The 24348-nt window shown below is 44.1% G+C and overlaps 1 protein-coding gene across 1 annotated transcript in view; it reads right to left on the reverse strand.

Annotated features, from left to right (window-relative positions):
* Positions 1-103: 103 nt before the first annotated feature.
* grin3bb (glutamate receptor, ionotropic, N-methyl-D-aspartate 3Bb) overlaps positions 104-24348 on the reverse strand; it is a 53297-nt gene continuing 29052 nt past the window's right edge. The window contains exons 2-9 of the mRNA XM_035414099.1: positions 13849-14477; positions 10822-11914; positions 10480-10625; positions 8817-8932; positions 4975-5126; positions 2104-2268; positions 1498-1565; positions 104-1272 (exon numbers count right to left, since the gene is read on the reverse strand). Of these exons, the coding sequence (XP_035269990.1) occupies positions 753-1272; positions 1498-1565; positions 2104-2268; positions 4975-5126; positions 8817-8932; positions 10480-10625; positions 10822-11914; positions 13849-14477 (2889 nt within the window). The 3' untranslated portion in view covers positions 104-752. The remainder of the gene's footprint in view (positions 1273-1497; positions 1566-2103; positions 2269-4974; positions 5127-8816; positions 8933-10479; positions 10626-10821; positions 11915-13848; positions 14478-24348) is intronic.

The raw sequence follows: 24348 nt of genomic DNA on the forward strand, positions 1-24348 counted from the left end.
TAGGAATGCACCACAGATGACGGTTTTTCAGGTTAATCTGAGATCTGATAACGCTGTGTATGTAACACCACGGATATCAGGGTTTCAGAATCATTTCTAGCCATACTTCTATTAGACTTTATTTAGGAAAAATGTCACGACCCGTGAACAAGGCTAGTTCCGAGCTTACAGAAATAAAGGAACAGTGAGAACACCGTAAAAAGGTCTGGAACCACTCTGTCCTTGTGACTCCTGTTCCCAGCTTACACTTATCCTCTTTGAAACGCCAACTGCTTTACCCAGATTGTCGTTTCCGTTTCTCTTCATGTTCGTTTGAATTCCAGGCTTTGTCGTCACCCTCAGTGAAATTATAGACCAAATTCATAAAATCTAGCAAAAGTGCAGTTGAATTGCCAGTTTGGCCATTTTATGAGTTTATAAGATCCAGGATGCTTGTGTTTCTTAGCAATAATTGGCACAGTCAGTCATAGCTGTCTCTAAGCCCATCCCTGGTGGACAGCAGGTTAATGTAGGACAGATTTCTTCCTGTAGGAAGCTTATTTCTCAAAAATATTCCAGACTCCTGGGCAAACTCCAGCCTGCAGTAAGTCGGCCTCACTGGCTCTCCCATCCATAATCAAAGCAACATGGCTAAGTAAGACCCCACAAAATGGATGCTGTGGCAGATCCACTTCTGAAGGCCATTTCCAAATAAGGGGCGAGCCAACAGTTATCACACCTGCCCTCCACAACCCTCACAGAGGCTGGGAGCATCACCTCTTCTGATTGGTGTCTTTGGCAGGGGGGGAGGGGCCTACAGGAGGCGCCTCTGTGACAGTCTGGGCGGGGCTGGCCTTCTCCTTGGCCAGGGAGGTCTGCAGCTCGGCCCTCCTGGCCAGCGCAGCCTTGAGCTGCTCCCTGATCTCCTCAATCCTCTCCTGCAGCTCCTGGAGCTCCCCTTCCCGGGGCGGGGCGCAGGAGGAGGGTGCGGGGGCGGGAGTCGGGACAGAAGAAGGAGGGAGCGGCAGGACCATCCTGGGGGGCGGTACCGACGGTCCTCCGTTCTCACAGATCCGGCCCACCAGGCTCAGCCTGGCCCCGCCTCTCTCTGCCTCGGGGGCGGCCCTTGCCAGGAGGCGGCGGCTGTTGAGTGTCTCCAGGTTGAAGTGGACGCGCTTGTTGTCCTTGGTGTCCCGGGAGGCCTTGCTGCTCTCGTTGTTCCACTTGGCCGTGGCACCAGACGGGGGCGCCGCAGGAGGGGGCTGCGGGGGCTGCACTTTCTGGATATTACAGCTGAGGGCAGAAGGTGAAACACACCTCTTAACGGCTTGCAAAGCATTTGAACTGATTTGTTTTTGAATGTAGTTCAAAATCTAGTTCCTAAAATGGACACATTCAGTTGGAGCTTTTTTTTATAGTCACACCACATATAAGTTTAAAGCTTATAGTTTTTTAATTAAGATTTCAATCACAGTGGTGGTGAAAATTTGGGTTTTCATTAGAAGTCGCAGTCGGTACCTCTTCTCTGAATTAGCCCGTTGCCGCTTCACGTCCTCATAGGTCATGTTCAAGGCTCTGTGGATTTTCTGCAGAACAAAAAAACAGCAGTGACACATTCTAATTTTCAGAATCAATGCCATCTCAGAAACTGTAATTACTTTCGCTTCTCGTTAGTAATCCTCCGCTGGGAAAAGAGCTTATTTGACCTCGAGGGGCTAAACAGATCTGAGCAGCCAACACTTTGAAAGGAGTGCGACTGCATTCTCGCTGTGCTCCTGCAGTAGCTTCATTTGGACAGCAGATGGTGCTCTTTTCTGATTTTACAGAGTCAATGTGATGCAGTAGGCAAGGACACGATTTTGCGTTTGGCCAAGAGCATGGAAAACAATGTAATGCAAACGGGCCTCGTATGGAGATTGGCTTCCACTCCATGGTCTTGAGATTATTAGTGCTACGCAAAGGAGGGCAAGAGCTTCAAGTACGCTCACCTGGCTTGTGTGGAGACCATCGCTACGTGAGGGAGGGCAAGAGCTTCAAGCGCACGCACCTGGCTGGTGTGGAGGCCATTAGTCCTGAGACCATTAGCGCTACACGAAGGAGAACAAGAGCTCCAAGCACACTCACCTGGCTGGTGTGGAGCCAGTACTTGAACTTCTGGCGGCGGCGGATGTGAGGGAGGACGAGGCGGAAGAAGGCGTGCTCCCCGATGAGCGTGAGCAGCGCGCCGGCCACGCCCACGCACAGCAGCACGAAAAGGCCCGAGAAGTGGCGTATGCCCATCTGCAGCGTCTACACAGGACGGGGAGAGAGAGGGAAAGAGCAAGGCTCACTACCCCCGGCTGCTTATGAGACACTGCCTCCTACACTGGTGTGAGGGGATCACTCAGCAGTGCTGCAGGGGCACAATGTAGCACTTTGGATGGGCGAACGAGGTAGTATGATGACAAAAAATGGCTTTAGTGACCATATTCTGCAAGCAACTCGAATTGAACTGATCATTGTGGTTTGTTGTGAAGAGCAAAACCTTTTGACTGGTTCAAACAAGTTGGTGGTTGACAGAAAATTTTAACTGCGGCCATTTTTGGTGTCATGATACCTTATTCTTTCATCATTGTCTACAGCACGGGTGTCAGTATCCATGTCCTGAAGGACCAGTGTCTGCTGGTTTTTGGTGAGTTTCAGCACCAGTTATTCTTTCAAGCCATTGATTGGCTACTTAAACTTAATTCTCAAGGCCTTACCTGGCCTGACTGACAGCCCAGACTCTGTGGCTCTCCAAGACTGGAGTTTGGCACCCCTGGTCTACAGCACGGCACACATTATTTAAAAAAAGAATAAACCCTATTGACCTCTTCAAACAGCTGTAATAGTTGTGCTGTGGGTGTGAAAACACTGGCACTGCTGTAGGAGACGGGCTCTGCCAGAGTTCCCTGCTTCCAGCTGTAGGTGGCAGTGCAGATTCATGTGCAGCCTCCGAGCATCAACATCAATAAGAATCTTTTATGCCCTAGAGTTGCTCAGATGGAGAAGGGGGCAAGATTTCTGCTGACGATAACTAATTAGAATTAAAAAAGCATCTCCGCTAATTGAAATACAAGCCATGCTGACATCACCCAGTTGAACAGTAAAAAATACAGAGATCCTCGGGTAATTTCATATCTGGAAGGGGGTACAGATGGTTTCAATATAATGAGTGGTTTGGGAATCCTGCACATTGAGCCGGCCAAGCACCATGGCTTTCCGTGGTGGTTTGCTGATAATAATAGAGCCTTTTTGGATTGCAGTATTCACCACCTCTTCCTGCCTTAGGTTGGTGCCTGTCCAGCAAGTAAAACTTTTGGATACATAGACATATCTGATGCACCTCTGCAGTAACACCGGAGGTCTGCAAGGGTAAGCCTAAGCCAGAAAAGTTGACCGTTATACAGCGCCAATGTTCTGGACCCTGTCGGTATCGTATGCTTAGGCATGGAGCAGCAGGAACCCACCCATCGCCTCGCCCAAATACTCCCCACCATTTAATCCTGGACCACTGCCAGGAGGACGACGCAGACCACCCAGTCGCCTGGAAACAGGGCGTGTTTGCTGGGGAATAACTCATCCCATTACCACTTGAGCTTTGCTTGATGTGTTAGCCTGTCAACGCTATTTAAAACTGCAGTCGCCCCGTGTTGCTTCCACACTTGGCTTCCTCTAGTCCCTCATCGACGAATCCCACAAGCTAGACCGCAAGGCTACACAAATTACAGGATTTAAAAATGTAAACTGAATCTAATCTTTTGAGACCAGGATCTAGTAAATATGTTTTTTTTATTACAATGCCAAACTGTTATATCATTATGTAAATTATGTTTAGAAAGGATGAGACAAAGGGTATTATAGCTTCAGATCTCCTCTGTGGGTCTGTATGATGTTTAAAGATTTTTAATTCCCCTCCATTTTTCACTCCTCCATACAATTGACAATTTCATCCTTTCTGCAAGTGGCTTTCCAGTAAGTCTTGATACATATAGACATTTAATGAATCATTAATCACTATTTTTATTGAGTTTGTGGGTTTAGGCTGTCCAATAACCCCAGGGGGATAAATCATGCAAAACCCAAAGTGCCCCCTGTTGACAGCCCGAGGACAAGGCCTGCACAGCGCTCTTATCTGGGCTGTGCATTCGATCTATGGGAACCAGAAAACGGCTTTGCATGAAATAAACATTAACGAACTCGATTCATTTCCCTGAAAAGAAATCGGTCGGTAACGCGATCATTAGAATGGCGGGGAAACGGCGGGCGAGCCTGCACAGATGGCGGGGCCGCTCATCGGTCTCTCGCGTCCCTCCGCGGCCCTCGTGCGAGAAGTCCTGGGGCCGGCCAGCTGCCTTATCTTCAGCGGCTGCGGTGCGAACCTGCTTTCACAGAGTCATAGTCCGTGCTGTGCATGTGAGGAGCGTCAGAGCCGCTCAGTCAGTAGACCAGACCGTCATTTGGCAGACTCCTCAAAGGAGGCCAAGCAGTCCAAAAGGCAAAGCTGAAATGGCATTGTTTGATTAGATTAAGGTGGCAGTTAATTACTGGAAACACCACCCATTGGCCCAGGACAGTGGCACAGTGCTTGGGGGCAGGAGGAGTAATGAAGTGGTAGACTGGATTAGCCTTGGCATTACAGCGCAAGTTATTTGAACAAAATGAATGAAGAGGCTTCCACAGACCTTTCCTCATTCTCACCAATCAGACAGGCAGGCTACTGAATAGTGTGTCAGGACTTGCGGGCTAGTGGTAATGCTAGAAACAACAGGAGAGGAAGTGAATGCAGTTCTACACAATTACCTGGGAGGCTAGTGTCCGAGAACAACAGCAGCAGCAACAGCAGCATTTTCAGGGGTTGGTGATCTTGCCTCCCTCTATTACATGGCCAAGATTTTAATATAGTTTTTGTTTTTATTTTGTCTGGGTCTGCTTTTCACTGCTGACCACGGGTCATTGACTGTTCTCTGGCCTCACCTCTGTCACTGCAAAGACCCTCTTTCCGCAGGGGACCACCTTGTACCACTTGTCATGCAGCATGTCCATGAAGCCATCCGACTTGTAGCGGCTGATAAACTCGGACACGTTGGAGGTGAGGAGGGAGTTCTGGGGCAGGCCAATGCCGTAGCCTGGGGGAGAAACGTTCAGGGTTAACATTCATCAACTGAAGGAAGCATTAAAGTTCATGGATACGCTCAGCCAGACGTTTTTATGCCTGCAAACTAAACAAAGCCCAGGAACACAAAATCAATTTGTTGTACTTTGCTCTGTGGGCCACTTTGACTGCTGAAATATTTTTTTAAAAACTGTGGAGTGAAAAACTTTTTGGAATGAACCATTAGGTAGCAACTGAGGCATGTTATGCAGTACTCACTGTAAAAGAACATTAAGTCTTTTTCCTTTGCTGAAGGGAGAGGAGCAAATCAGTATACAATAGAATATGAAGGCTTTACACTAATCTTATTTAAAAAGGAAACATGAAGCCATTAATATTACTGCTATAAGACGTCTGACTGAATTAATGAATTATAGCTTGATAATTCCTGTATCTACGGTGCTGATCCAATACTTTTCTCTCTTTGAAGTCTTTTTTAAATGAAATTTGAGTTGTACATTAAATTCACGGAGCTGACGAAAGAAGCCCTTTGACTGGTACCAACAAAGAATGTTGAGAAGAAAATGAAAGAATGAGTGGGGGGGGGGGGGGGGGGGAGGAACAAGAAAAACAAGACTAAGGAGTGTTTGGCACATGCCCTTTTTCAAGCCGTTTGCTACAACTGCCTCTGCACACTATACCTTCCAAGTGGAACAAATAATCATCTTTGTTCAGCTGGGGTTAACAGAGGATGAGAGCCGGTATTGCCGAGATGCCATCATCCCCAAGGAAGACGAACATGAATCGTGCTCAATCAATGTGTTTCTGCTTTCTTCTGGCTAGCGTCTGTCAGTCATTTCCCTCGCTCCAGAGGCAGTCAGTGTGACAGATGTGAGACGCGCTCCGACGTCCACACGTTTCATCAGAGCGAGAGACGCCCAACGTCCACACACATCAGTCTTCGCTACAGAGGGCCAAGACAGAAATTCTCCCCTACACACCCTCTGCATCAGGCTGTTTCACCAGGGACCTGTGAAACAAACTCTAGCTGGATTTTTGAACAGACAAACAACTAGCGGTTCAGTGAAACGCTCTTAATGGGGTGCATCTTGGCGCTCGTAAACTCGGCAACGTCCCATAAAGCCAGCGCCCACGGCTATTCCGCCAAGAAGAGTTACCAGCGGAGCAGCTTTGTGTCGACGAGGACGTCAAGATCGATAAAGAGGAGTTTCCTTGATTAATAATCGTTAAATTCTCCATGACTTTGATCACAAATGATGCGGAAATCTGTCCAATACCATCAAGCAGACACAGCCTAAGGACTTGTGTTGGCGTATTTGAGAGCGGTCGGCTTTGCTAGCTCTGCTGTGATTCTTCTGAGAAGAAATGCTCGACCCGTAACTCTCATTGGCTCATGAGCCTCCCTCCAACATCCCACATAAGTCTTGTAAAGAAGGGCTGGTGCAGGATCGGTGGGGCCCACGCAGAGAACGGAAATGACTGAATAGTGAGGCATGGAAAGTATAAGCAATGACAAGAGGCAGGAGGCTTGAGACATAATTAGTGCAGGGGGAAGATTATTTCAGAGAGGTCTAATTGAGGCAAACCCCAATTACTGTTTTACTCTTGAAGCCTGTCTGGAGGTCAGGGCAGGAAACTGAGTAAAAATCATGATGAGCCAGATCAGAACAAGATATTTTCCCCCTCCCATCTGGTTCTAAGTTTTTTTTGCACCCAAAGGAATTCTGGGCTTTCATACTTTATCTTCAAATGGGAAACCTGTTGTTCTTTCTCAGTCTTTTGAGAAAAAGACAGAGAGCATGAGTACAATGTAAATTTAGAACTCACTTCCAGTGTGAATGTCATAGACTTATGGAAGAAATCTGCCAAAGGAATTCTTCCTTCTCAAAGCTTAACTTGCACTGTGGAATTCACTGGGGAGTTTAAAATATGCAAATGAAACAGGAAATGGTGCTATTTTGGTGTCAAAGAGGCAATGTAAGGCTTTACCCAGATTTGATCGGGAACAGAGAAAAGAAGAGACGGAGCCTCATCCAAGCCCTCGTGATGACACCTAACGTTTGGCTGAAGCTGTCATTAAGCACGTCCATCATCACAGGTGTTTCCTTTGAAGCTAATGAACCCTGCCTGCTGTACATTTCCCTCCCACCCACACGTCATTGAAGATATGCTCTTTGCATTGGAATTCTGTATTTCTGAAGTAGAGGTCAGGCATTTCCTTAATGCTATTATTCAGTTTCTTTTTTCATGATGCCAATAGGTATGTCATAGCCTTGTTAAAAGCCAAAATGAAGGCCTGTCCAAAAGACAGACATAATATATAATAATGGACATTTGAGCCTGAGCTGCATGATCTCTACCAACAGTGCTGCTTTCAGCTGTTACTTTACTGCAATCCTAAAACAATCTTCAAAAACTGAAGAAAAATGTAAGGAAACAAACTAATCTTAATAGTTCCGGTTACTACAGCCGGCATATACGTTTTTCAAAGCTGAAGACAAGTCAGCTAGGCTAGGTTATCCTTAATAAATTTGAGTTTCATCAGTTGCATTTACATTTTGGCATTAAGCAGATGCTCTTATCCAGAGGAATTTACATAGATTATATTTTATTTAAATAAACAATTTATTTAGGAACTGGACATTTTTGCTGAAGCAATTCAGAGTAATCAAATGACGTGGCCCAAATGAATTCCTGGCTACATCACTGATGATCCTACTGGGAGACTTCAACATCCAACAAAATGGCCCCCATCTGGATCCCTCCCCCTTTTCACTAATACACCATAATCCTGGCCGACTGAAACTCTCTCATCCCTGGGTGATGCTAGAGCTAACTGTGCGTAGCCCTGCAGGGCTGCCGGTTACAGCCAGCACTGGCACCGTCAATACCAGACTCCAGAATTATCATCTAGTTTCTGCTTGTCTTTTTTTTAAGACCCTGGAGTGTGCTGTAGTGAAGTATATCACAACCTGTTATATCATTTGCTCTCACAGAATAACCCCTTGACCCTTTCCAGTCTGACTACAGGGCGCTTCACGGAGACTTCCCTTCTGTCCAACAGGGACACACATCAATCAGCTAGAGTGTTCTGCCTCTGCTGTCAATCCTATTGGATCTCTCTGGGGGATCTCGGGCACAACTCTTTAGTGGGTAGAATCCTACCTCTCTGGAAGCTCTTTTAGGGAATCCTAAGACAATGACTTGTCTAGACCCCTTTGCCTTCCTACAGGTGTTCCCCAGGGTTCTGTACTTGACACCATTTCTCTTCTCCCTTTACGTACAATTGCTTTGCGTACAAATCACTTCCATGCAGATGATGCTCAGCTTTTTCTCTCTTTTCCTCTGATACTCACTTGTGTGTAATAACTTCAGGATTGCTGGAGCACACTTTGTGGTTTTATATGGATGTTAACTCCATAAATTTATAGTTCTATATATTATGCTTGGTATACGTTAACTTGCACTTAGTGCTTTATTTATGTTGCACATACAGTCAATGGTCTAGGAGTGTTGTTAGCAAGGTCTGGCATTTCTGCGCAGCAGCTCACATAACTCAGGTGGCTGGACTTATATTCTATTGCCCCCCTGTCATTGTCACTCTGCATAACAGCGCCCACTAAAATGAATGTCATGTGACATAATGCAATTAATCTGTGAGCTGGAGAGGACCCAGAATGTGACAGAGTGTGGTCTACCTCACCTTCGATCGCAAACGGCTTGCCCACTGTCAGCAGCTTGCAGTCAGCGTCAATTGAAACCTCATAGTCCAGCAGGGCCTTGTCCATAATGAAAGCATCAAGCTTAGGCGGATCTGTCCTTCAACACACAGGGGGAGGGGTTACAGAGGCAGTGACAAACAAGGACGCCAGTTCCCCATTCCTGCAGAACTTCATTTTGGTCCACTTTCACAAAAAAGTATTGAGTATTTTCATAATTACTTTAAAAAAAAAATTGTTTCTGTGAATGCTACTGTTGACACATATTCCCCAAGGTAAATTGTAGACAGAATGAAGTTTGGCTGTTAACTGTCCAGTCAAAACTAGATGAAAGTGTCCAGGGCATAAATACAGCCTACGCTGGAGCAACACTCACAGAAGTAAGGACTCGCAGTGATCCCTGCATTCACTACATTGGCTTTTCATTACTGCATTGACCCTCGCCCTCTCAGATCAGTTAATTACCAAAGATTTGAGGCAACTGGGAGTGATTTGAGTGCAATGCCAATATTGCAAGCTGCTGTTTTCATGATAAAATCTTTTCCATGAACTGGACAAATGTTACCATTTGTAAGCATTAATTAACTCTTGGTTGATAATTGTTATTGAATAATTATTAAATAATTTACATACACATAAAAAACTGGTACAAATGCACACGTGCGCATGCACACACACACACACATACACACACATTGTATACATTGCCTTTAACTGTCAAGGTTTGGCAGTTTAATAGATCTGAGCCTTCACACTTGTGCAGGAGAATCCAAATATCTTTTGAGACCCCAGACAAGCACAGAGCAACTAGCACAGGTAAAAATGCATAATGCATGTGCTATATAACAGAAGGGGTCACTTCCCCTCCTCTCTAGATCAGGTTCTTTACCTTATTGCACCTCTCAACACAATCAAATCCTTGAATAATAAGACAGTGTGTCATAAAAGTCCCAGATTATTTAGTTTTTATTCACCATTGTGTACATATTTATTTTGTTGACTTGCTATAAATCAGCATTCAACCCGCCTCTGCCTTTGGGCTCAGCTCTGATTCCATGACAGTCCTTTCATTGCATCTGGCAACAAGCAGACAGTTTTCCCTGTGGAGGGAACTGAGGGAGGAATCTTAGACCCTCTGATGACAGGCTAGGGTAAAATTCTGGATGTGCACTGTGACCTATTTTCAGTTCTCTGTCATTACTTACAAGTCCTAATCCATCCACATTAACAGTGGCGAGGACTGTTAACATATCTGAAAGAAGTTTGCTTCCATTTAAATGTGTTTCTCAGTACATCTTTTAATAGTCAGGCAGCCATTTCATTTCACAATTTCATTATTAATTATTATTATCTACATGTGCTGGTATCATAGCCCAGCATGCCAAAGGATGCTTAACATTTTTTAGGAGGTGGAAATTTTGCATTTTTGAAAGTTTATCGGGTTCTTCTTTAAAACGTTTTTCTGCAGATAATTAAAAAAATTGATCAAACTTTTGATCTGAACCTATTCACAAAGTGACTGTGGTTTGGGAAGGGAAAAAGCGACAAGGTAGCGTTTAGCGCCAGCAGGGAGGGTTAAGGCTGCAATTCCCAGGCAACGAGTCTCTACATCACTGCGGTGTAAAGGAAGATGCCGTGATCTCCTACTTGAGCGTGGCGACTCCATCGGGGGTGGTGGGCTCGTTGAAGCGCCTCATGTACTCGTGCATCTCTGGGAAGCTCTTCTTCATGTAGTCCTCAGCGCTGCTCTCCCTGACCGTGCCAAATCGGAAACCGTGGGAGGGGTGATGGAGCTGGAACAGCGAGAGACAGAATCACAGGAAGTCAAAAAGGTACTGAATGAGGCAAATTGAATTGGTCTTCATTTCAGGTAATTCAACAGCAAATTCAAGTTTGGCTAAGACATCTTTAATCATAAACTCAAGACACAAAGCATGAACTAAGGACTGCATTGCGAAAAGAAAAAAAAGGCCAAAATACTCTACTCACCTTGGCATCATGTATCCCAGAGAGCTCCTCAAAGGTTTTTTCCCCCACCATTACTGCGGCCAAGTTAGCAGTGTAGCTGGACAGCACCAGCAGGCAGAAGATGGCCCACAGGTTCATGAGGAAGCGGCCGGTCCAGCACTTTGGGGTCTTGCTGGAGACGGTGCGTCCGAACAGAATGGCGTAGCAGAGGTTGAGGGCGGAGGAGTAGGAGAACACTTTCACGCGGTTGCGTCCGTGCGGCGTCATGCCGAAAGGGCTCTTCCACTCGTAGAGGGTGAGGAAGAGGGCGGTGATGTGCAGAGCGACGAAGATGCCGACCCACATGGACCAGTGCAGGGGCCACATGAAGGCGCCGATGGGCGCGGCCGTGTCCTTGCTGCGCACCAGGATGCCCAGGCTGGTGGAGAAGAAGGGGATGGTGAATTCTATGACTTTGCTGCGGGCCGAGTTGATGCTGAAGCTGGTGACGGCCATGTCGGCCACGCCGCTCAGCAGATCGCCTACCAGCCCCGTCCAGCGGCCTCCCTTCCATGCGCCATACTTCCCGTCCCCCACGATGTAGAGGTCAAACTCAAAGTGCAAGTCCTCGGACAGCTTCTCCAGCAAGTCTATGCAGTAGCCATAGCAGCACTTGCTGAAGTCAGGGGGCAGGAAGGTCAGGTTGCCCAGAGACACCTCCCGGAAGAGGCGGTCCAGGAAATCCGAGCTGTTGGTGCGCGGGTCTAAGCAGAACTGCCCCGCGGGGCAGTTTCCGTCCTCGTCCACCTCTCGCGTGAAGACGAAGGGGTGCTCCACCAACGTCACCACCCGCAGCCGGCTCCCCGCCACCGGCTGCCCGGGAGCCCAGCGGCCGCCTTTCCTCCCGCCCTGTCCCTCGGCCCGCTGCCGTGGAGACGGCCCCTGCCACAGGCCCTCCTCCTCCACCTCCAGCCTCCCGCTCTCCCAGCTGCCCACGGTAACCCAGGTGGGCTGGCCCACCACGTCTCGCCGCAGACTCCATATATGGAACCGCTGGGAGGTAAGGACGCGGGACACGTTGCGCTGGACTTTGACCGCCCCTGTCAGCCCCGTGAAGGACGTGTTGGACAGGAACCTGGGTCACATGCGGGAAAAACACAGGGTCAGCACTGCTATCCTAGCTCACCCTTTTAAGATCTGACGGAACGTTTGGCTCAATACGTTTCACAATTCTCCCAAGTCGCAGTTTAACAAAAATAGACAACAGAGAGCCGGCAAAAGGATTGCCTCCAATTTTAGTGAGCCTAATCTCCACTGCATCCTGGCAGCTTGTAAATAGCAGTGCCACTGTAAATGACAGTGTGTTGCTTTAGTCAGATGGAGATTGCCTATCTGCATGAATGACATGATTTGCCTCGTCGCAGACTGTAACCCACAGGTGTTTAGATGTGAAACCTGTCTGCATCAACAAATCAGACCTGGATGTTTGGCTGTAGGAGTGCGTCTGCTCGTGCCTTGGGCTGAGGTATGGACATGAGCTCAAGACTAATGTCTGAGGTCATAAATAAAACTGATGTGTGACCACCATTGACCTCTTTCATGAAAAATAAAAAGGGTAGAAAATCAGAAAATGCAATTTGGCCTAAACCTTTGGCTCATTAATTTCATCTGTCTCTGCCTGCTGAGAACCCCTCCCCCTCCTCCACATTTTGTTGAATGCTATTACACTGAAAGGGTAGGTTGCTCTTAATAGGACAGCAGGCTGTAATTACTTAAAAGCAACCCCCTCCTTGTTCCTCTGATGCATACCTACACCATCCACCCTCCTATTGTACATGATACTGAGAATAAAACTTCTTACAATGCCTAACTCATGCCTAATATTGTACAGTTCTTCTTAGTCTCATTCCACATCCTGTAAGTCAGGCCTGCTCTTGCCAAACAATGGTGAAAAGTCTTTTGGAAACACTTGAACAAGAACACCAAATCCATCGTACGAAACGGCTGGATTGTAGTTCTGCTCAGATATGCTTAATGTGCATTATCAATGGCAAGTCTTGATTATGGCTTTTTTCAGTATTGATCCCTTCTCTAACCATTTATTGCCTGTCTCATTAAAAGGAAAGTCTGACATTAAAAAGTGTTTTTAATGCCTCTCTAATGCATCTGGAGACACATGAATGAGCAGCATTTCCAAAAAACCAATATAAAAGTGCATTGCAGTCACCATTTCATTTTTGACCGTACAGCCGCTCAAATGCAGTGTAGCTGGTGAGATTTTATATTAACCGTGTTGTGCACATAACTGAACTCACAGGAGCGAGGACACACTGAGAACTGTTTCATGTTTCTTTCGGAGGGAAGACTGAAGGCACAGGGACTGTTTGCTTACACTGTAGGACTGAGGGGTACTGTGTGCAGCGGGTTTCTTTGATAAGAGCCGTCCATCCCAGCGGGGGATAACTGAGTGGAACTCATGAATAAAGCTTAAAGCACCCGAATGCATTTGTATTCTACTTATTTGTAAACTGCCCAGCTTTGTTCATATATGAAAACAGCACTCTTTTCAATATCAGAGGGTTCCCAGTGGACACGTTGAATTCTTTCCCATTGCAAGAATGTGTGATGTGTTAACTGGGTTATGATCAGAATAATGACCTATACTTGGAGGCATCCACAGCCGTTTGATTAAAGGAAAACTCGTTCTTTGCCTTTCTGCTTTCATTAATAAGTATACATTTTTTTAAAGTAATATATTCTTTTAAATGAACTCCAATGGAAGTGTAAAATTGCATGTGCTTATTACATGCTAGACCATCGGCTTTACAGGGCAGATAGACACATCCAACCGAACACATGGTGTTCCACTTGCCAACAGGTACCTTTTAATCTTCATAAGACTCTGTAGAACGCCTACAGCTACTGAAAACAGGTCAGAAATGTGAAGCAAAAAAAGAATAATTTATGGCTCTGTAAATGAGGAGTGTGAAGAAGTTTCTTTCATTAATTTTATAAAATTAATTTATTATTCTTTTAAAATCATGTTTAATTTCTCTGGAGGTGATTTACCTGGCAAGATATTGTCCAGAAGAGGGAACTTCGTGTTTATTGGGCTTGTCGTAGCAGTTGACCATATTCTGAATTAAAGCCAGGTCTGGACGCACCACAGTGGCCGAGGACACAGCCCTGCTGACCAGCTGGAGGGCATCGAGGATGTAGAAGTCCAGTGGCTTGCGGTCCACTTCTCCATAGGCCAGCAGACCCAGTGGGAGTCCAATGGAGTGGAGGGCATCTGGGCTGAGAGGGTATCCCATAATCCAGTGCACGGTGGGGAGGGTTAGTCCCAGGTCGTGGGCGCTGCGCAGGACGGTGGCGGCACATTGGGGGTCATCCCCAAAGAGCAGCACGGAGGCCGGAGGGGGGCGAGTCTGGCGGAAGTGCTCCGACAGGAAGTGCGCCACCTCCGCTTCCTCCTCCGCCGCCATGGAGAGGTTGAGGGCCGCCCGCAGGTGCCAGCGGGCCTCGCCCCAGTCCGTCCGGCTCTGGAGCTCCAGCAGCTCCAGCACCCCCGCCTCCTCCCAGCCCTGGCACAGGACCGCCATGCCCTCCTGCCAGCCGCTCCGCTGCAGCACCGTGAGCAGCAGCTCCGCCAGCCCCGACGGCGGGATCCGGGTCACCATCTGCAGGTGGAACCGGTTCTGAGGGAGAGGTCAGAGAGCGCGCGGGGCGTCAAACCGGGTCACAGAGCGGGGACACAAACAGTGAGCGCGTTTACTGCCGCTGAAACGTGCGGGCCGCGCAAACGGAGCTTGAAATGGAACCTAATTAAAATGCTTACAGTCCTGCTGGAATGACCAAGTCAATAAAACACAGTGCTGAGGACCTTCCCCAAGAGTCCTAATGCTAAATGATGAGGCCCGTGAGCACTACTTGCATGACGGTAATTCAGTGCAAATTTGTCATTTGTTCTATCTATTCTCTTAATGGTTTAGTAGAGGTCATTTGTAAGTACATTGGGGGATAGCAACAAAGTAGCAGGCTAATTACCAAGGCTCTGTATGTAATATGACCTACACAATGCTGTCATGAGGATGTCCCACCAATACACTTATATTCAAAACAAGAGAAGGCTGGCTGAATCTCCTCATTTATATTGAAAGAAGACAATAACATTACAAAAAAGGACAAAAAAAGGACATGGAGCTCTTCAAAAAAATGTGATAATTGGACTATACACTTTTTGAACAATATATTTCTGTGGCACACTAATTTTGCTGCAATCATAAAAGATTCCTATACTATATTGATCAAAGTGTGTCAGCCATTAGGGTTTTTGTTCTCAATCTGAGTCTTAGTATGACCTGTATATGCCCCTTTATTTGGATGTATGTTATTGTTATTGATATCTTGACAGCTCTTTCATTTGCAGATGCATAGCATAGCTTCAAGCTTAGCATAGACGAGAGGTTCCATGTCTATCAACATTTTTAATTTTAATTCATTGACTGACGCAACACTACGGCATGCCAAGTTTTTCTAAATATTCATCACAGCTTGTACTGCCGCGGTGTACTCTAACTGCCAACAGAACAGTAGAGTGTAACCAAATAATTGTGGCATGAAAAAAGATGTGTTGGAACAACAAGAAAAATTATGATTTTAAGCAAAAGCAGCAAACAATATAGCAAACAGATAGCTATAAAATTAACAATCCAAAAAATGTATTTTGCAGCAGTTCCGGCTGTGTCCCAACTTTGAACAGCATCAAATAAAGATACAATACAACCGGTTCAGTGGCTATACTACACTTTAAGAGGAAAGGTTCAGATGAAAACAATAACCACAGTACGTAACACTGCTGTATCAAATCTCAACTGTCTGTTTGAGACAAAGCCATGGGAGAGAAACTGACCTTGAGACACAAGAAGACTGGGTATCGACTCATAACTACATTGAGAATAAAATTTTTGGTAATAATGTTTCAGCCATCAGTGGAATGTAGTACCAATGTATCTGAATCTGGACTTTATGCAATTATGTTAGCTGCAAAAATAAAGGCAAGACAGAAATCTGAATTGAGTTTAATTACCTGCTAGCCAGTAGCCCTCAGTTAGATATATAGTTAGAGGTTTCTGTAAAAAAAAAGTGCTTGGCGGGATATACCTCTCTGATGTCCTGCAATTAAATTTGGCAACTGATGCTTTGCAAACTCATTTGAATTTCAGTTTCACTAGGTCCATAACATTTCATTTGGCATGGTTTTGAAAATAACAGTCAAATTAGGCCTGAGTGCTTTACTCAAGGTATAATTTTATTTATTTTATTGTTTTGTTTGCTTTTTTATTATTTTAATTTGTGACATTTACAACAGATTTAGCTTTCCTACACAGACTCTGGAGGCACCAATCCACTGCCCAAAGCCACAGACCACTGAAATGCCTAATTTTTCCAGATCATAAGCTCGGGGGCGTCCCCTACTGCCAGATAACTCAGCCCAACGTAAATGAGGCGATGCGCCGATCTGCGAATAATTCTTTCAAAGACATTTGTCGTGTTTCCGCTGTGACCTTGGCAGCCGTAGCACTTTTTCAGTTACCCTCGCTGACAAGTTGTTAATTTGGTCTGCCTCCACATCGCCCGGCTGCAGAGGTGGGGAAAGTAGTTGTTATTCATGGTCTGTCAGTGTGGATTTCCCGTGATCATATGTTACCCCTCTCTGACTCGGCCTGTGGGGGGAAAAAAAGTGAAGGACATCTCGAAAGCTGATCGTTGATGTCTCAACACCGGAGAAGGTGGCAAACAGCCTTGCTGGCAACATTAATCAAATGCTGACATTCATGACCAAAGACAGAGAACAAGGCAAATCCTCACTGGGGGTTTATGCGGCTTTGCTCTGTGATGCGGGGGAAATGATGCTTCTCTGGGATTGTGGGAGACGTCAATCGGAGCAGAGCGGCGTAGACGTCGATCTGCATGGGAAACTGGCAACACTGTATGGCCGCTTCCGTCGGCGACAGAATCAGACGATCAGAGGTGAAACGGAATGGCCTTTAAAAAAAGCACTGGCTGCTGCTGAGAGCGCGTGTGCGTGAGGTCTGCAACAGTGCGCGCAGGAGTGCATGCTCTGGGCGGCAGAAAGCCCTGAGACTGATGTAAGTTCTAGGCTGAGAGAGAGAGAGACAGAGAGCATTTGAACTCAGCAGGAGAGTGAGGAGCTAGGAGGAGCAGCCTGTCTCTCTGCATGCGAGCAGGCATGACATTTGTAGGCTACCAGTGTGACTGGAATAACAGAAAAGGCACAGCCAGATGTCCAGAAATGCTTCCATCACTCCTTTCCCTCCATATGGTCTTCTGTGCTCATGTGTCCATCTCCACGTGCGCTAATTACAGCGACAGGGAAGGCCTGTGATTTCCTCAACCAGGGAGGTGCACCATGTATTAGAAATAGGCTACACATTCCTTTGAGTATTTTTTAATAAATATTTTATGAATTTTTTGTATTTTATTTTTATTTTATTTCACTGAAAACTCACTGAAATCCAGAAAAATTGTTATATGTTGTAAAAGTTACAAAAATTAGGTGGTTCTTCTATGCCCTTTATAGCTAAACATAATGCTTTTCAGGAAACCTATTTTTGCATTTTCAAAATACCAAATTATTGTTTTATTTTGAGTAATTTTCTGGAACAAGTATTTCTTTTCCAATCTCTGCCCTTAACACATATTACCTTCCTGAATACCATTTGGCAGAAATTAGGACTGAGGTGTCCCACGCAGTGTACCAAATTTCCTTATACAAAGTTGTGTAACGAAATGCACTATGTTGCAAAATCATCAAAATGTGAAACTGCGCTGTAGTTGAACTCTCAAGAAACCTCATTTGATCCAATCCAACTCATCCATAATTTAGCTCATCCCACTACCTCTACTGCTACACAGACAGTTTCACTGAAATGCTCAGCCCACGAGTTTCTTTGGGAAAGGGGACCAGGATCTGAACTTCCTCTGAGCTCCATCAAGGTTATAGCAACACGTGCACTGACAAAACAGGGGACTGCTGTGAACAAACGACAGCTGAAGAGCAGATTCAGGTAATGAGTATCGCTAAGACTTACAGGATTGGAAGCATTTTGGAGTAAAATGTTTTTACTCGACACAGAAGAGCGGCGGTGAAAATAACCCAGATGATTAACAGCTTTTGGGAGCGTGCAGAAATGTGTTCATCATAGGATTTATGAAAAATCACAGAACCAGGTGATAGCGCCAGCAGAGAGAGAGGGAAACCTCATCACGTGGGGTTTTGCTGACAGCAGTGCGATGATTTAAGGAGCAGGTGCATCAGGTAGAGGGGCAGCCAAACACTGACAACTACCATTTCCATTTTAATCTTTCTCCATTTTCTACTCATCTCCCAGGGGGATTAAGACACCTAGCCCCCACCCCCAGTGCACAGTCCCTCCAGGAGACCTGCTCATTCCCACCACAGGAAGCTGCTCTCGCTGTCTGTGCTGTCTGTCATGTTCACATCAGCATTAGCTGCTTAGCATTCTGGGGAAAAACCTCCTTGTCATCCTGCATTTAGAGCAGCCGTGTGGGTGACGGAAATGGATAACGTGAACATGCCAGGGCTGGAGGGTGTTGGGAAGGGGAAAGATATGGAATAGAGGTGAACCCAGTTGGGCAACCCTGTTGGTTTCCATTTATTTTATCACAGCTATCTTTTCATACCCTAACCTAGCTCCTTTTCCTTTCATTTATATATGATCATATCTCATCACTGTGCAAGGGCTGGGAACTCTTGTCACCAGGGGTAACAAGGGAGTAATTTTTCCCTTTCAGATCTTGCTCTTGCTCTGAAAAGTCCCTTTTCAATTATCAGTGGAAATGAGTGCTAAAAACCTGGATGTTCTCATGTTGTTGTTAGCATTAGAGGAGTCCATCCTGCTTCTCAGCTGTTCAGCTACCCTGGGCTACAACAGTGCAAGGTGCAGCTTTGCAGTCACGAGTCCAACTGGCCATACACATAAACACTCACCTGCACATGCACACACACACACACACAAACACACACACACACGTGCACATACACATGCATGCACACATAAATGCACGCATGCACACACACACACATACAAAACAAACACACACGCAAGCAAGCACACACACACACACACACACACACACAAAATCATAAATCTGCCTACCCATGACCCCTGCAGTAAGCTGTCATTCTTAAGCATTTGAAGCGTGACTTGTAAAAAAAAACAGCAATGCAGCCAGAACCTGCTGTGACTCTCTGGGCTTTGGATTTGTACATCACTACTAAAAGAACTGAAGACCCAGAAAAAAAGGGAAAAATACAAAGGGAGATACGAGCTAAAAGAAACTCAGATGGGTTTATGGTGTCAAAGCTTCATAAACAATTCACCCAGTAAGTCTGCTTATTCTCCACCACAGTTTGATCTTCAGCACGTTACACTTATCTGCCCATTGCAGAGGTTCAGATCGGCAGCTGACTTTGTTAAATGTCTTTTTTTTCTCAGCACAATCTTAATTTATTCACCATTTCCATGGATTTATTGTTTATCTGAGGGCAGCAGTCTATGCAGAACCACATGGATTCTCCATACAGACACAGAGCCCAGGGCATCCGGGACCTATGAATGTTATTTAAAAGCCCCAGCAGGTCACTGCATACCAATTACAAGCTTCTCATGTGCACCCAGTCAATCACTTCAGCCATTCATTTGTCAGGTTGGCAAAGAACAATTCTATCTCTTAATTTATTACATAACTTCTACATTATCATTCCTGTATTTTCTTTACAGAGTTATACAAAGAGCAAGGAGGAGAGTATAAATGATTGGGGTACATGTCTGTTTAAAGGAGACTTAGGGGTGATTTGATTGAGGCTTTTAAATAGGAAATCAACAAAGTTAACTACAAGCGATTCTTCAGGTTGAGTTCTGTTAGTAGAGTGGAAAGACATAATCGCAACGTAATGAAAATTAGAAAAAGGTAAATTTCGCACAGACATTAGGAAGAATTTTTTCAAGCAGAGAGCGGTCAATGTGTGGAATAGCCTGCCAGGTCACACAGTAGAGGCAGACACTCTGGGGATTTTTAAGACCAGGCCTGATACAATGTTAGATACCATCTAGTCTGTAGGTAAATCAGAGCACTAGGTACAATTTAGTAATGGAAAATAGCGAGCATTGTTGGCCTGTTCTCGTCATTTTGTTATGTTATCTTACCTCATTTTATTATTGTTCATTTGTTACAAGATAAAATCTGCCTCAAAGAGCTCTTCTCAGCAGTTCAGCAACAACTGAATTGTATCAATATTTTGGACTGAAATGAACCCCATGTGACTGCCCTGTGTGATGTGATGACAAAAGCCCTGTGTGTGTTTGGTGGCCCTGGCACCACAGGGATGCAGCTTGGACAAGCCGGGCCAGAGACAGCTGTCGAATGTTCAGAGGCGGTTTGGACATCCAACATTATTCCATTCTGAGTGCAATGACAAAATCTGCTGCCACAAGACTGCCTAAAAACTTTACTACAGAATACATAAACTGATTAAGTCTCTAAAATCTACACAATGATAATACTGGATTTGCATGTTTCAGTCTTTTGATGTTGCGTAGACTGAGAGGCAACTGCCATTGGACAGTTTATAGGTGAAGATCATATTAATTACTTTGTAGCTTAAGCATGACTCCAGAAATAGGCTTCCCTTTGAAGAGCTAGGCTCAGTCTGTACCGTTTTGTGGGAGGGAGGGAGAACGCTAGAAATATGGACTTAAAAGCAGCTGCTTTGAATGTGAAAAAAGAAGGACTGCACACCGGCTTGCGGTCTTTCAACATTCCAAAAAGGAAAATTGTGTTGGGGGGGGGGGGGGGGGGGGGGGAAGGGGGAAAAGGTGTTTGTGTAGCATGCAAGCCATTTAATGCCATTTCAGCTGGTCACGCAGTGGGCACGCAGTGTGGCAGAGACTCAGCCACAATGGCGGGGTTTAGTCCTGCCTGAAATGAAGGCAGAGAGCTGTGATTGGCTTTCCTGATGGTGCTTGATACCTTTCACAGGGAAAGAAAATTGACAAATGATGCAATGATAAAGGCAAAATAGTAATAATAATTTCAGGCAGAACACTGTGGAAAATTGCCTAATAAAAAAGATATCACCAACCATTGTAGTGAAAGGTGCTATAGTTCATTTGATATAGGCAGAACAACAAATAGGAACTGAAAGACTGGGAATCCGATCTAGTACTCGCAGTCCACATCCATTAGGAAGAGCAGATGCATGACTACACAATGAAATATGTATAGTAGGAGCACAGTATCTATTTTCGCTTAACTTAAACATAACAAGCCAAAAACCAAATCAAAAGAATATGTGTCAACAAAAAAAACAACAACAAAAAAAACACTTTCAGTCTGCAAAAATGATTTTTCAAACTTGGGTTAAAGAAATGTCATATATACCAATACCTTCTTCACAAATAAAGTGCCATCAAGTCAGAACCGAAACGTACCTTTGCTGAGCTGCAGGAGAAGCATATAGGAAAGACACACATTCCTATTCTGCTGGAGAGGACAATTTTAAGGGGATTTTCAGATTTAATTTGAAAAAGCATCGCTGTATCTTTTTGCTGCATCTTTAGAAGGATTGACTCAGGAGTGGAGAAATTACCACCACACATTAGGAAATGATGCCTCTCGGCAGTTTTCATTAAAATCTGATATTCATAAACACGACAGGGAAATAATTGCCTCTGTGCATGATAGTATAGTTACACTACATCCATATATTTCCACATTACTTATATTTTTTTTTCTGAGGAAATGAAATCATGTGCAATTTATCGGTCGCTACCAGAAAGGCGGAGAGATGAGCTTGGCTTTGTGGAGGGCGACCTTTAGCTGTTTATTGTCGTACAGTGCAGTTAGTTCCCACATGTCCATGGAAATGACATCGTTTATCTGCCCATAACAGGCAGTTCCTTAATATAAATGCGCCTGTGTTTTAATGTGATATCTTCTGGGATTAGTGTGCGCAAAGACACAGATGTAGAGTGAAAAGAAGAGTAATTTCCCAGTTTTAGGTATGCAATATTATACAGTATATCAATGAAATGTAAAATGCATTGGAGTTTAAAATGGAAATGATTAATATCTAAGTAACAAACAGCTAATATATTAACTGTGACAACTTTGATAAAGTCGTGCAATAACACATTTATTATAAAGCTAAGATGAGGCAGACATGGGCTAATTTTAAAAAATGAAAAAAAATTATATTAAAAAGTAATTAGGAGTTATTACATTTTGTATATTTCCATAAAAGTATTTACAACACAATATATACAAGATGGCTACTTTTGTGTTAGTTGCAGAGCCCACACTTTCTGAGTTATAACTTAATGAGGAAAGCTGATGAAGCACTATTGCCTGGAATATGCTTGCCAAAGTTTGTGAGTAATAATTTAAGACATTGGAGACATGAACAGGCACAGGTCAGCAGGATAACGATGAGGTTGACCATATGGGTGGCAAATTAACCTGCAATGTTTCCTTAAAAACCTATATATCACCAAAGGGAAGTTGTAATTTCAACTGCAACCCAGTGGAACAAATCACCATGGGCAACTTGTGAACAAATGCTGACATTGCTCATAAATTGTGTTAATTTTGCTAATGTGCCATATGCAGACATCCTTCTGCACTGGTTCAAACAATGTTTATAGTTAAGTTCTTGAATCCATATAGATAATGTGGGTCTCACTGGCTGAGAATGTCAGTGGACTTTCAGTACACACAAAAAAAAAAAAAAATCCAGGTCTGGCTTACTCTAAAGGGCGATGTCATTGATATGAGATTTATCATACATGGGTGAGGTTATGTGCATTCTAAAACCCCTTTGAGGAAAGATCCAGGCAAGGACAGACACTGACAGACTAAAGTCCAATGTGACCCTTCATATAAGCCCTTCTGCTTGAGGGGATTATGGGTGACAGAGAGTGAGGACGTCTCCCATGGGGCCTTGAACTGATTGTTCCTCTGAAAGAGATCTGGTCTGGCCCTCCCTTAAAGCAAGGAATTTCGATTAAATTTCTCTGATCTCTCAGCACAATCACCGTTACTGAAATCACTTGCACAAAAGCGACTTTTTCTCAATTTGTAAAACAGGCAGAATGTAACATCGAGTGTAGCAAATTACTATTTATCTATTTCTACTATTATCTATTTCTTAATCCTGAGAAGATCTGAGATTTCCAAGGAGACTAATAAAAACTTTTTTCTCACTGTAATAACATCTTTGTATACATACAAATGACAGCACCTAAAGACACACATACTTACACATAATAAACAAAAAGGAAGGAGATTATAATGTTTGAAGAGCTGTGACTATTAAGAATGTTTTTCATATCTTATGGGCATACAATAACAGAGGATCACTTGTTCCCTAGATACAACTGGAGCATCAGAGGGAAAATGAATGGGTTACATTATGTTTATTCAATAAAAAGCATGGAATGCATAGTGAACCCATGGACCTTAGAAGTTTTCATTTTACCAGAGCTTTGCTATCTTAATATGTAAATATGCAAGGGATAGGAAATGTATTAAAGGGAAAGAGAGAAATAAAAAGCACAACAGAGTAAAGAAATGTGGAATACATGCACAAGGAACTCAACTAAAGAAGAACAATGATCTGGGCTTTTCCCGAGATTGCGTGCTGCATCATTCAACATGCTCTGCCACCACAGGATATTACATCAAGAAGTGTGAATCAAGTAAGTGCATTTAACAAATTTGATATTGCATAAAGACATAATGGAACTCAAGCAAGATCATTTATGTGGCTTGCATAATTGCAGATATTTTTCTAAATACGTCTGTGTGATCACAGATATCCAAGATGTACAGGTGGTTAAAATACTTATGCTTCAAGTAGAATATGCACAATTTATCTACACTATGACATATTTGTTGTAGCAAATTTGGAACAATAATACTAGTATCCCTGCTCTTGAAACATCCCTATTTATATTTTAAGTTCATTGTTATTTGATCTATAAAGTAGCATAATATAAAATGGTTATAGAGAAGGTTTTAAGCTATTATATTTACTGAATTTTAGTATAACAGTATTTTATATGAAATTTGTTTCATATAATTTGAAAATTGTGTTGCACTGATAAAATGGCAGGCATTTTTATACTGGCAAATATACTGAAAAATACAGACCGTATTTCCAGGGCTTTTTTAAAATGTTTTTTTTTTTACATTTTTATGTTTTCATATTTGTTTTGGGTAAGATACAAAATTTTCTGAAGTGCATAATGCTGAACTATACTGGTCCTATACAGGCAGATATTTTCTCTGGCATAGGGAAAGCAAGGCTAGAAGTTTTATACTGAATTGTGAAATTGTGATAAACGTGTCAAGAAGCAATAAAATACAAACCCAGAAGGCTACTTTTCAAGTCAGCGGGCTTTATGCTATTGTTATATAGACAATAAAACATCCGATGGCGCAAGTAGACTCACAGACAAAATG

This window comes from Anguilla anguilla, chromosome 4, assembly GCF_013347855.1.
Source record: "Anguilla anguilla isolate fAngAng1 chromosome 4, fAngAng1.pri, whole genome shotgun sequence".
Classification (NCBI taxonomy): domain Eukaryota; kingdom Metazoa; phylum Chordata; class Actinopteri; order Anguilliformes; family Anguillidae; genus Anguilla; species Anguilla anguilla.